Consider the following 14,890-nt stretch of genomic DNA (forward strand, 5'->3'; position numbering starts at 1 on the left):
TTTGAAACCATGAAAAAAGCTGTGGGGCATTACCCATAATATCTCTAGCCTTATTTTTTATGAAAACGTATTCCTGGTCTGAATAAATACTGATTTTTTTTTCAATTTAATGATTGAAGAAATAAAAATAAATCAACTTTACCGGTAGAGATTTAGTGCAACAATTTGACACCAAACTTCATTGTATAGTCCTCTGATCATGTGGATGGTACGATACTTTAGGGAAATTTCATATTTATAATATAATCCTAATTAACGTAACTAAATTAAAATGAACTAGCAGAGTAAATTGTATCGTCAAACCCGTGTGTATTAAGGTCAGTATTCTGTTGTTCCACGTCTTCAGCTTTTTGAAACCATGAAAAAAGCTATGGGGCATTACCCGTAATATTTCTAGCCTTATTTTTCCTGAAAACATAATCCTGGTAAGATTAAATTCTGATTTTTTTTTTTTCAATTTAATGACTGAAGAAGTAAAAATAAACCAACCTCCCCAGCAGAGGTTTAGTGCAACAATTTGACCCCAAACTTCATTGTATAGTTTAAGGTCGTTGGTCCTCTGATCATACGGATGGTACGATAATTTAGGGAAATTTTATATTTATAATATAATCCTAATTAAACGCAACTAAATTAGAATGAACTAGCACATGTAAGCACATTATTGAACGGACATGAATAAAGGTCAGTATTTTGTTGTTCTATGTCTTAAATTTTTTGTAACCATGAAGAAGGGGCATAACACAGTTTCATCTCTAGTCGTATTTTTCTCGAAATTATTTTTCCTGGTCTAGCGGTTAGAAATACCACAAAAACAAAATAATTACTTCTTCAAAACACAATTGTAACATGTTTAATAATGCCTGAAAAACAAGTTAAATTTATAGGCGGTTTATAATCGTTGCTAAAAATGCTGCTCGTTTCCACATCGTAAAGTCGACGTTAGTTGTTTCTTCTGAGCTTTAACTTTATTCAACTGCGATTTTAAGTCAGTCTCTGCGGCCTGCCATAATAAATATAAATCTTTTTTACTTAATCGTTTTAGTGTTGCTTCATCAACTAGAGAATATGAAAAAAGAGTTTCTGCATCACTTTCATCACTGTCTTTGTCATCGGTATTGTTGCATGATTCACTGGAAGGCTTATAAGATGGCTCTGTCTGAGAATTGTCTGATAAAACCTCTTTTTCGAAGGATGTTTCAACTATTGTTGAAATTTTGCCTCGGCTCTCCCATATTTTCTGGTCGTCGACACATTCGTTTGCGGTATCGGTGCTTTCAAAGACGAAGTGGGTTAAATCTGTATTAGGAATAGATGTTGTGGCAGAATCACAGCTACTCTGATGGACGGTATTTAAGCGCCGCTCTTCCTGCTGAAACCTAATGAGGAAGAAGATTAAATTATTGCTGCATACAATTTTTAAATATGAATTAGTATTTAAACATGTAAATATAAAACAAATTGAATACATTTTTACTCTTTAATGAACGCTACCAAGTATTGTGCACCCAATGAACCGTTTGACTGTTTATCTATCTGTTTGTGGCATTAACAAACTAAGCGAATCTAAGGATATATTCTAAGGATATATCTAAGGATATATCCTAAAAAGCTTTATTTTTATGCTTCATAAATAAATATCTTTAAAGGCTTTATGTTTTTACCGTAAAAAATGGCAGGTTGTTTGTATTTTATAAGAAATCCGATGCAACGCTGTAGCGTTGTTTAAAGTAAAGATCCATAAGGTTGCAGTATATTATTATTTATTTATTATTTTTTCCCCAGATGCACTTCACATGGAATGACTGGTCACATAAGTTTTAGAATGGCTCATTCGATTGGAAATTGAAAGTTCTATTGTCCTTTTTGAGAGTCAAAAGGGATTGGAGGGCAACGAGCACTCTCTCACGCCTTTTTCTCCAAAATGCTTCTGGTCAAAATTTTAAGATGGCTATTTTGTTCAAAATACTCAAAAAATCAAATATCTATTCCTCCAGGATCAAATAAAACCCATAGCCCCCGGGGCAAAGGCAGTAAGTTTGGCAAGTTGCCCGTTGTTAATATATGAGGTTTCTAATTGCGAAAAGAGGGCATGGCTCACTTTGACAGCTTCTACCGTTTTCGTAGTTAGAATATGTCTAACTAGCAGCTGTTCATAATGCCATTGAAAGACAACACATTTTTGCTTGTAACCTTAGATTATATTCAAGCATTAAATTAGTGAGGAGGGGGGTTAAACTATTAAACTGGAAGGGATTAAAAGACTGATTAAAGACAAATGTCGTGAAAAACATTTCCTGAATATGGGCCAGTAATAATTTTATCAAACGTATCTGGTTAAATAATGTTCAAAATGTTTCGTAAAACATTTTACAACAAAACAAACAGCAGTATTTTATAAGAGTGTCTTTTGAGTCTAGGGTTTCAAGAAGAGGATGGACACCGAAGCCCCCTCTAGTTCTTTAACAATGAAGTGCCTATATTATAATATTTTATTTTTAAATAACTTCTTATAATCTTTTCCATAATAATATTTACCGTTTTTTAGTTTATCTGTATGATTATTCTTCTTTCTTTATTTCTATCTAATATATGACTGAACAAAAACCCAAATGCTGTCTGCCTGTAGCCTTGCATTGCATTACTTTATAGCGGTCTCTTGAATGGGCGGGTTTTTCGTGATTGGTTTCCAAAAGAGTACTGTACTATAATATAAAGCATAGTATATATTAAATACGCTACCTAACCTAGGTACCTTCCCCCTCCCCTAAACTCCAAAAAAACTACAGTTTAACTATCTTTAACGCAATAAAAACCACGCCTTGCATTGCATTACTTTATAGCGGTCTCTTGAATGGGCGGGTTTTTCGTGATTGGTTTCCAAAAGAGTACGTTTAATACATAAGTACCAAAATAAAATAAAAATATATATTTTTTATCACAAGGTTCTTAACTTTAGCCGTATAACATAGGTTTCAAGCTCATTTCTGCAAATGTAATTAAATTACATAGAATACGAACAAATTTATTGGTAGACGTATTCTTTTTCGTAGAAAAATTTTCTGTAGAAATAACAGAAAGTAGATAACAAATAATATAAGTATGCCATACTTACTTTTAGTCTATTATTTAGCATAAAAGGCGAACAATTGATAAATGAAAATGTTAGAGTGTTATATCTTACTTCTCGTTACGCTGATGCTTGTAAAAAAACCGGAAACCCTTCCATTTTTACGGGAAAACAGATAGCTAATGAGTAAGTTGATTTCTTGAATATTAAATATTAAAAAGGCACTACTTTTAACAAAAATTACTTCTTTTAACAAAAGGTATCGAAAAAGTACTACTTTCGCAGCAAGTATTCAAAAAGTATTCCTTTGATTAAAAAATATTAAAATAGTACTTTGGTACTCCCCATGGCAACACTGGTTACACGTCTCGTACGTTCCCACCGCATCTATGACCAGCCATCCTTGAAATTTTTTTGTCGTTGCGCAGGCGAAGAGGAGGAGTCAAGAAAAATGCTCAACACATTATGAGTCCCAAAATTCATCAATAGAAAAAATAGAAACGTATATGACTGTATATAAATTAATTTATAAAACTTTTTCCACAAGACAAGTTCTTCAAAGAAAAGTAAAGAGCTCCATGAAGCCAAGAATGAGCAAAAATTAAGTCAAATAATCTTCCAAGCGTAAAACTCCTACAAATAACTATCAATAAATAAAGGAAACTCAAAATGAACGGAAATTACAAAAAATAGCCGAGTCAAACTGAAAACGAGCAAAAATTAACAATAACCCCTATGCCTTCTCAAGACCAGAACACAACTTGCGCTTTACTGAAGACAAAATACGTTTGAAATGTTATCACCTTCCTACTGAAATGTTATCAACCCTACTCATGTTAATTTTGGCTAGTTTTGTGTTTGACTCTGCTATTTTTTTTTTAATTTCTGTTTGTTTGAGTTTCATTTATTTATCGTAGTGATTATGATAGTTTTACGCTTGGAAGATTATTCCAGGGCAAGGGATATAAATATTCATATGAGTTTCATGCTTTGACACTAAGTCATTTTGTATGAATTTTCTACGTTTTATTATATTTTTCGTTTTTCGATATTTTTCGTTTTATTATATTTAATGTTGACGGGCCGCTTGGAAAGATGTTTACAGAGTGTCGTTTGGTCAATAATACATCTAGAAAACTTTCAGTTTTGAGGGTGGACACATTTTAGCCAGCTAAATATGACATTGTTTTGGACGGTCGGTAAATACATTACAAAGAGCCCTAATTACCCCTGAATTCTACCTCTTTACTTTACCCACGATTTATAGAAAATACCTGTTACGCTTACTAATGAAGATCGAGATGTCAATCTCCAGTCAAGTGACCATTTCAAAGTTTATAGGCTTTGAATAATGGATTTCTAATTGTCTAGACTGTGAACTTTAGTTATAGCAATTTACCAAAAAAAGATAAATAAAACATGAATTGCCGGTAATGTTTTTTTTTTTATTTTTAATCCATTTTGAAAATAAAAAGTTAATTTACTCTAGTGTACAGAATGTTTTTTATCGTATGTTTTTAAATGGCAATTCTAAAACTATCATAAAAGAGTACTTTTCCTAATTTATTACTCCTAATTATTAGGAGTAATAGGAGCAATTATCCTAATTAATTTCCTAATTATTACTCTAGAATTGAAAGTACGAAATGTTTCCGACTGCCTCTCTTATATAAAACGAATGGATTGGGAGCGACCACTGATTAAAAAATCTTCCATTAATCAGATACGTAAAATGGTATAAAAGTACCCGAAACATCTCAAAATTATCAAATGAACACTAATCTGTCAAGTTGGTGTTTTATCCAATTGATTTGGCACTATTTAACAAAAAAAAGTTCATCTCTAGCCATTGGGGTCATTGAGAGGGGGTAAGAGGAGGGGGGGGGCAGCTTTCCCCCAATAATTTGGGGGGGGGAAACAATAATGTATTAAGTAGCCTTAAAAATGCCGGTCGTTTTAAGTGTAAAATTTGTTCTTTACGTTGAGGAAATATTTTTTTTTAATTCATCCATGCTCGTTTTTAACATATGGAAAACGAGAAAAAACAGAGGTACATTGCATTTCACGATATGTTCCACATTAATACTGTTCCAAACATACTGCCTTTGAAACCTTATCAAGTAAAAATGTGAGCCTAGCTAATAGCAAAATTGAAAAAATGTTCTATGTTTCCTGTTTTACCACATTTGCTCAGGTCGATTTTTTCCCTGATTAATTAAAAAACTTTTTCCACAAAATAAGTTTTTCGAAGAAAAGTAAAGAACTCCATTAAACCAAAAATAAGCAAAAATAAAATCAAATAATCTACCAAGCGTGAAACTACCACAAATCAGCATCGATAAATAAATGAAACCCAAAACGAACAGAAGTTACAATAAATAACCGAGTCAAACTCAAAACGAGGAGTAATTAACATGAGTAGAGATCAAAACCCCTATGCCTTCCCAAGGCCAGAAAATAACTTGCACTTTACTGAAAAAATATAAATGTCTTTACTTTTATAACTTTAATAAATCAAATAATATTAACCTTATTCATTACTAAATATCAGTATATGTATATTAAACTGACAATGCACATTCATGGGGAATTGGGAATTAGCAGATGATTATTGGGAATTAGCATTAACACAGTGCATTTTGATTTAATCTTAAGGGTGCATTTAGTTTTTAAACATAATGGGCAAATGGGAGGGTGGGCGTGGGAGGGGAATTAGTTGCCATCCAATCACTTTTGACTGTGAAAAAGGGCATCAGCCCTTTCTATTTTCAATCGAATGAGCCCTTTTCAAAGTTCCTGCGACAACTCCTTCGATATGAAGTGCCCTGGTCTAAACAAAAAAAAAAATAATACATTGTACCCACATCGATCTTTACTATAAAAATGTCAAGCCTTCCAATCACTTTTCACTATTAAAAAGGGCACTAGGCCTTTCGATTTCCAATCGAATGAGCCCTTTTTGAGTTTCTACGACAACGCTTTCTAAAAACACCTTATATGCCCCCAGGGCATAAATTACAACTCTTACCCTAAGGGCTGTGAGGGTGGTTGTCATCCTCAAAGACCTAATTTCGAGAACTTTCAACTATGTTAAACAAAATGGCTATCTCAAAGTTTTGATCAAATGTCTTTGGGGAAATGGTGGGCGTGAAAAGGGCGTTAGTTGCTCTCCAATCACTTTCAGCTATTAAAGAAGGCACTAACCCTTTCAATTTCCAATCAAATGAGCCCTTTTGAAGTTTCTACGACAACGCTTTCAATAAAAACATTATATGCCCCCAGGGAATAACTTACAACCCTTGCCCTTATAACAGGTGTGGGGGGGTTTCATGCTCACAGATCTAATTTCCAGAACTTTCTACTACGTTGAACAGAATGGCTATCTGAAAATTTTGATTGGATGTGTTTAGGGGAATGGTGGGCGTTAGAGGGGCGATAGTTACCCTCCAATCACTTTCGAATATTAAAAAGAGAACTAGCCCTCTCAATTTCTAATTGAATGAGTTTTGAAGTTTTTACGACAATGCTATCTATAATAACCTTATATGCCCCAGGGCATGACTTACAACCTTTGCCCTGGGGCTCTGGGGGGGGGGGGTTGTCATCATCAAATACATAATTTCTAGAACTTTCTACTACGTTGAACAAAATGGCTATCTCTAAACTTTGATTGAATGTGTTTGGGGAAATGGTGAGCACGAGAGGGGGGTCAATTACTCTCCACTCACTTTCGACTATTAAAAAGGCACTAGCCTTTTCAATTTCCAATCCAATGAGCCCTTTTTGAAATTTCTACAACAACTTTCTATATAAACCTTATATGCCCCAAGGGCATAACTTACAACCATTGCCCTGGGGGCTCTGGGGGGTTTGTCATCCTCAACTACCTCGGGGAAATCCTCAACTATGTGCTTGGGGAAAAGGTGGGCGCGAGAGGGGGTTAGTTGCACTCAAATCTCTTTTGACTATTAAAAAAGGCACTAACCCTTTGAATTCCTAATCGAATGAGCCCTTTTTCAAGTTTCTACGACAAATATTTCAATAAAACCTCATATGCCCTCAGGGCATAGCTTATAACCCTTGCCGTGAAGACTGTGGGGGGAGTGTCCTGCTCATAGGTATAATTTCCAGAACTTTCAACTGCATGGAACAAAATGGCTATCTCAAAATTTTGATTTGATGTGTTTAAGGAAATGGTGGGCGTAGAAGGGGTGTTAGTTGCCTTCCAATCACTTTCGACAATTAAAAAGTGCACTAGCCATTACAATTTCTAATCGAATGAGCCATGTTAGAAGATTCTACGACAAAGCTTTCTAGAAATAACCGTTTATGCCCCCAGGGCAGAGTTTACAACCCTTGCCCTGAGGGTTGTGGGGGAGTTTCCTCCTCAAAAACATAATTTCTATCTGGAAATCAACTACGGTGAACAAAATGGTTATCTCAAAATGTTGATTGGATATGTGTCGGGAAATGGTGGCCGTGGAAGGGGCGTTAGTTGCCTTCCAATCACCTTCGACTATGAAAAAGGGCACCAGCCAATCCAGTTTCCAATTGAATGAGCCTTTTTTGAAGTTTCTACGACAACTTCTTCGATACGAAGTGCCCTGGTCTAAAGAAAAAAAAAAAATAATACATTATGCCAAGATCGTTCTTATATGCCTCCAGACCATAACTTACAACCCTTGCCCTAAGGGCTGTGGGGGAGTGTCCTCCTCAGAAACATAATTTATATCTGGAAATCAGCTACGCTGAACAAAATGGCTGTCTCAAAATTTTGATTGGATTTGCTTTGGGAAATGGTGGGCGTGGAAGGGGTGTTAGTTGCCTTCCAATCACTTTCGACTATTAAAAAGGGCACAAGCCAGTCCAATTTCCAATCGAATGAGGCCTTTTCGAAGTTTTTACGAAAACTTCTTCGATACGAAGTGCCCTGGCCCAAAGAAAACAAAATAATACATTGTGCCAACATCGTTCTTTACTTAGGCAGCGCGATTGACCTGCCTATGATATTTAATGTGCTTTTAATTCCTAAAATCTATCAGTTCAAAATTATATCAGTTTAAAATCAGTTCAAAATTTTTCCCCTGATATTTAAAGTGCTTTTACTTTTTAAATTCTATCAGAAAAAGATTAGATTCTTGTGTTAAAACTTTCAAAAGTGGAAATGAATACACCCTTTACATCTGCAAATATGACAGAAATGGCATCATTGAATAATAAGAAGGTACAGTGAACACAATTTCCTGAATGAAAAAAAATTATTGAAAAAGAAAATAAGACTTTGTACTTTTTATAATGATATTCGTACTATAAGTAGATGGGTCAATTCGGTTGCAGTTTAGTCATGGAATTTGGTAGAGGGATATCTGCTTCAGGAATCATTTAATTGTATTGATTTTTATTTTCTGTATTTAACTGAAAATCCAATATAGCTCCAAATTTTCTTATTTCTAATTTAAATACCTGATAAGCACTGATAACTTCCCATTCCTTCTGTTTTGGATTCACATAGTAACCCATAAATGTAGAACTGCCTCTATGTATAATACATGCTGACTTTTTGCTATTTTCACTTTTCTAAATATTTCTTTTAACCAGATCCAAAAAGACATAAATGTGCTAAGAATTATGACTCAAATAAGTTGTATTTCACACAATGCCAGCGCTACTTGTGGGACATTTATCTCTGCATCAGCGTTATGTACAAAATGTCTACTGATAATAGAATAAAGTGAATTTAAACAAAATATGTTTATTTTTCTCACAATTTAGAAATTTGTGTGCACGTATAAACGTTACCAACCCATTCACTTTTTCTATTGTTATCAGTTTTATCATACAGCACTAGGAGACCGAACTATGCCTATGACGGAAATTATAAACACAAAGACGAAAATCAGTGTACCCCCCCTCCGAAAATGTATACCCCCTATATCCTGATTTATACAAGAAAAACTTTTGTGTAATTTTTATAGAATTCGTTTTTTTAACGAAGAAAAAAAGGGAAGGTAATTTTCAAACTCTAGGATTCAATTTTCCATTCCGATTGGCCTCCCTGACAATTTATAGTTAATTTAAAGCACAGTAGACAGAATATACCTTATTACCTAATTATATAACCTTATTACCTAATATATTATATTACCTAAATATACCTAATTATATAAACTGTGATTTAAAGTTTCTACCGCAATGATATTCAGAATTATTCAGATTTTCAGGATATTCTTTGTCAAACAATGCCCAATGGAGAAGTTAATAATTCTAACTTTATTTTTCGAATACTTTCAAATTTAAAATACGGTCACTATTTAAATGTGATGAATAAGTCAAAATATAATGTTACACAATATGTGGTATTACTTTGACTTATCCTATATCTTTATATATACAGCGCAATTGCGCTGCCTATGATATTTGTTTCGGCTTTATGAGGCCTGCTTATATCAATGCTATTTATTAACATTAATTTATAAAACAAAGTTTTTCCGAGGGAAGTAAAGAGCGAAGTTGAAACTTAAAACGAACAAAAATTATAACTTTACAGCCTATCAAACATATGTCAATAAAACTACTGCAAATAAATCAGTCGGTGATATTTCCCTATGTTTGTAGTATTACAGAAAGCTAGCGCTTTACTGAAAACAGAAAATACAAGCATAAGAAAAGGAATGTTGATTTATGAGCAAAAAGTAAATACGTAGCCTCACAACAACAATCTAATCTATAACGCTTTTCATAGTCCTACAGGAGCTGTGATATCAGTAACTTTCAGTATACAATTAAAATTATCTTAAAAACTTAGGCATAAAAAAATAAGTTTACAGTCAATAAACAGGAAAAAAAAAATAATGGATTTATTGGATAATATCTTGGTCTCACCTAGTATTAGTCGAAATGGAGAACATATCAACCATAATATGGACTCTGGAGATCCAAATATCAAACAGTTCGTGGTAACGAACTGTAAGTAAGGAGCGACCCGGCTCAATGGTAACCGAAACTCTAGAAAACGGTATTTTGATACAAATAGATACATCAAAAGAATCAGACTTCAATGCTGATTTCAAATATATAAGTTTCATTAAGTTTAATTCTACCAATCACAAGTTAGGCGCCTGAGAAAATCTGCCTTATTTTTAAAATAAGTAAGAAACACACCTTAAAAACTATAGAACCTTAATGAAAATCACACCATCAAATTCAGTATGTTAGAGAACCCTACTGTAGAGGTTTCAAGATCCCATCTACAAAAATGGGGAATTTTACATTTTTTTTGCTAGAATAAAGATCACGGGTGCAGGTTAATCTGTTGTTTTTTTTCCCAGGGGTGATAGTATGGAACCATTGGTCCTAAAATATCTTGGGAGGGCTCATTGGAACGGAAATTAAAAGTTTTAGTGGCGTTTTTAAGTGACCGAAAAAATGGAGGGCAACTAGGCCCCCTCCCACGCTCATTTTTTTCCCAAAGCCACCTGATCAAAATTTTGACATAGCCATTTTGTCCAGCATGTTCGAAAATATAATAAGTATGTCTTTTAGGATGACTTAATCCCCCGATATTCCCGGGGGGAGGGCTGAAAGTTATGAACTTTACCCAATGTTAACATATAGTATTGGTTATTTGGAAGTATACAGACGTTTTCAGGGGAGATTTTTCCTGGTAGTGGGGGGGGGGGTGGGGGGTGGTGTGGGAGGATCTTTCGATGAAGGAAGTTTTCATGGGGGAAGGGACATTGCTATGAAGGGGACGCCGGACTTCCCAGCATTATTTAAAAAAAGATCAGAAATTTAATATATAAAAAACAAGTATTTCAACTGCAACAGCAGCAACATCGAAACTTTAAACGAACAGAAAATATTACGTATATGATTGGGTTCACCCCGTAGTTGATACCTCACTATTTAAGTCAAAGATTTTTTAGTACTTTCATAATAGCTATTTATTCTAATTAACGGTCTTTTTGATTAAGCGGTCATTTTTAAAGAATTGGAACAAAATTCGAACTTTCGCTTAAAGACCAAGGTATTGACTAGGGGGCGAACCCCCTAATAAACAAATTAAAAATATATGAATATAGAAGTTCGTTACGTAAGTTAATTCGTAAGTTACGTATATTTATTACTAATAAAAACGTTCGTAAATAAAATTAAACAAGTTTCGAGAAAGCCATTTAACTAAATAAAAGTAAATTGATATGAAAATTTTGTTTTAATTATTCATGTACCGTGAGCCAAGATCAAAACCTGCATTTATTTAAAAACGTTCAAAAATTAAATAAAAAAACAAGATTTTTAAACTGAAAGTAAGGAGCGACATTAAAACTTAAAAGGAACAGAAATTATTCCGTATATGAAAGGGACTGTGCCCTCCTCAACGCCTCACTTTTTACGCTAAAGTTAGACTCTTTCTCACAACTCTATTTTTTAAAAGAATAAAAAACTTTAGCGTAAAGAGCGCGGCGTTGAGGAGGGGACAGTCCCTTTCAAATGCGGAACAATTTCTGTTCGTTTTAAGCTTTAATGTCGCTCCTTACTTTCAGTTTAAAAAACTTGTTTTTTTTTATTTATTTTCTATATAAAACGGAGAATTTTCAAGTTTTGATACACATTTTAAACTGAGTTTGTAATCTCGATGATAATGAAATTCCACCACTTCGAACTTGTCAATAAAAAAATCATAAAATGTCTTTTTCAGATAGGAAATTACAATCAGTAACTGGACTGAGTTAGTTGTGTAGAAGTGATGCCATATTAAACGAGTAGGTAAGCATATAAAGCAACAATAGTAGAGATGCATTATTGAGTCGTGACAGAACCACGTGGTTCTGTCGGCATTTTTAATGCTGACGGGAGTCCTAATAAGGGCATAGAGTCATTAGGGAGAATGATTACGTAATGGGGTCAATGACCTAAATTTCACAACAACAACAACGACCTTGACATTCGCTGAGAGCGTGCACTTACAACAACAACAACATCGACCTTGGAACACCTGTGCTGTCGACCTCAATTCACCTATCGTGAATCAATAATTCCCCTTAGAAACAACAAATTAATTTCCCTTTCTTGACAGATCAATCAATCAATGACATCATCTATCAGACTTTAAAAATTTTCGCCTAGAAACGATTCTCCAGGAATAGATCCAAGTCATTAATGTCTTTGCCTCGGAAACAACTCTTTTGGTTGAACTCCAAAGGATATTAATAACCAAAGGCCATGGAAACAATTAGGCAAGAAGCATCTTAGCGATGAATTGTTTTAGCGCGCGAAAAGGTTTCATATTAATTTGAAATGCGTTAGCGCAGAGATGCCAATAACAAAGGAACACGCTGAATTTACGTTTAGGGATTATTTGGGCGAAACCGTTTTAGACAGGTTATGGAACTATTTCGGCGAAACGGTTAGAGACATTTTAAAAGATGATTTTAGGAAAGATTTTAGAAGAGAATTTAATGGTGAAACTCTGTGGTCGTTATAATACACAAGTTTCATTTGAACAGTGTTGTGAGGTCCTCTAACCCAACCCCAAAGGGTTCCAATCCTCCTACCCCAACCCCGAAGGAAGCCCCCGGTCCTCAAAAGCCCCCCAAGCTCCCAAAGGCCCTCCACCGGTCCCCAAATGTCCCCCAGGCCCCCAACTGTCCCCCCGGACCCTCAAAGGCCCCCCAAGCTCCCAAAGGGCCACCGGCGCCCCAAAGGGCCACCGGCGCCCCAAAGGCCCTCCCTGTGCCCCAAAGGCCCTCCCTGTGCCCCAGGGATTATTTGGGCGAAACCGTTTTAGACAGGTTATGGAACTATTTCGGCGAAACGGTTAGAGACATTTTAAAAGATGATTTTAGGAAAGATTTTAGAAGAGAATTTAATGGTGAAACTCTGTGGTCGTTATAATACACAAGTTTTCATTTGAACAGTGTTGTGAGGTCCTCTAACCCAACCCCAAAGGGTTCCAATCCTCCTACCCCAACCCCGAAGGAAGCCCCCCGGTCCTCAAAAGCCTCCCAAGCTCCCAAAGGCCCACCCCCGGGCCCCAAAGGTCCCCCCGGCCCCCAACTGTCCCCCCGGACTCTCAAAGGCCCCCCAAGCTCCCAAAGGGCCACCGGCGCCCCCAAAGGCCCACCCAGACCCCCAAAGGCCATCCCCGGGCCCCCCAAAGGCCCATCGAGCTCCCAAAGGACCAAAGGGGTCCCAAAGGCCCTCCACCGGCCCCCAACTGCCCCAAATGCCCTCCCATGGTCCTCAAAGGTCCCCCGGGCTCCCAAAGGGCCACCGGCGCCCCAAAGGCCCTCCACCGGTCCCCAAATGTCCCCCGGGCTCCCAAAGGGCCACCCAGACCCCCAAATGCCATCCCCGGACCCCCAAAGCCCACCCCCCGGTCCCCAAAGGTCCCCCCGAGCTCCCAAAGGACCACCGACCCTCAAGGGACCCACAGACCCTCAAAAGTACTCCCCGAACACCCGTCTTTTGTTGATGTGTGTTGTCTGAAACCTATGATTTGGGATGTGTAGTTTGCTACTTCAGGCTTTTCTGAGCTAAGGTTTCCTAGTATTTCCTAGGTGAATGTTGTCTGAAACCAATAGTTTGGGATGAGTAGTTTGCTATTTCAGGCTTTTATGAGCTAGGTTTCTTAGCCTTTCGTTGGTGTGTGTTGAGTGAAACTTATGATTTGGGATATGTAGTTTGCTATTTTTGACTTTTCTGAGTTGGATTTCTTAGTCTTTCATAGGTGTGTGGTGTCTGAAAACTATGATTTGGGATGTGTAGTTTGCTATTTTCGACTTTTCTGAGCTGGATTTCTTAGCCTTTCATAGGTATGCGTTGTCAGAAAATTATGATTTGGGATGTATAGTTTGCTGTTTCAGGCTTTTCTGAGCTAAGGTTTTCTAGTATTTCGTAGGTGAATGTTGACTGAAACCAATAGTTTGGAATGAATAGTTTGCTATTTTTGACTTTTCTGAGCTAGGTTTCTTAGTCTTTCGTTGGTTTGTGTTGACTGAAACCGATGATTTGGGATATGTAGTTTGGTATTTTTGACTTTTCTGAGCTGGATTTCTTAGTCTTTCACAGGTGTGTGTTGTCTGAAACCTATTATTTGGGATGGGTGGATTGCTACTTTTGACTTTTCTGAGCTGGATTTCTTAGCCTTTCATAGGTGTTTGTTGTCTGAAACCTATAGTTTGGGATGACTAGTTTGCTATTTTTGACTTTTCTGAGCTAGGTTTCTTAGCCGTTCATAGGTGAGTGTTGTCTGAAACCTATGATTTGGGATATGTAATTTGCTATTTCCGACTTTTCAGAACCGGATTTCTTAGTCTTTCGTAGGTGTGTGGTGTCTGAAACCTATGATTTGGGATGTGTGGGTTGCTATTTTTTTGACTTTTCTGAGCTGGATTTCTTAGCCATTCGTAGGTGTGTGTTGACTGAAACCTATGATTTGGGATGGTTAATTTGCTATTATTGACTTTTCTGAGCTAGATTTCTTAGCCTATCATCTGTGTGTCCTTTCAGAAAATTATGATTTGTGAGGTGTAGTTTGATTTTTGGACTTTTCAGAGCTAGGATTCTTAGTCACTCATAGGTGTTTGTTGTCTGAAACTTCGGGTTTGGGATGAATAGTTGGCTATTTCAGACTTTTCTGAGCTAAGGTTTCTTAGTATTTCGTAGGTGAATTCTGTCTGAAACTTATGATTTGGGATATGTAAATTACTATTTCGGGCTTTTCTGAGTTGGATTTCTTAGTATTTTCATAGGTGTGTAGTGTCTGAAACCTATGATTTGGGATGTATAGTTTGCTATTTTCGACTTTTCTGAGTTAGG

The 14,890-nt window shown here is 36.2% G+C and overlaps 1 protein-coding gene across 4 annotated transcripts in view; it reads right to left on the reverse strand.

The window, feature by feature from the left end:
• Positions 1–836: 836 nt before the first annotated feature.
• LOC148944769 (uncharacterized) overlaps positions 837–14,890 on the reverse strand; it is a 402,967-nt gene continuing 388,913 nt past the window's right edge. For 3 of the 4 annotated variants that reach the window (XM_089100060.1, XM_089100059.1, XM_089100062.1), the window contains one exon: positions 837–1,379. In XM_089100060.1, coding sequence (XP_088956186.1) covers positions 905–1,379 — 475 coding nt within the window. In that variant the 3' untranslated portion in view covers positions 837–904. The remainder of the gene's footprint in view (positions 1,380–14,890) is intronic. The other variant, XM_089100061.1, reaches the window with a different exon arrangement.

This window comes from Artemia sp. Qi Xiang Cuo, chromosome 14 (assembly GCF_049724085.1).
Source record: "Artemia sp. Qi Xiang Cuo chromosome 14, ASM4972408v1, whole genome shotgun sequence".
In the NCBI taxonomy this organism is placed as follows: Eukaryota; Metazoa; Arthropoda; class Branchiopoda; order Anostraca; family Artemiidae; genus Artemia; species Artemia sp. Qi Xiang Cuo.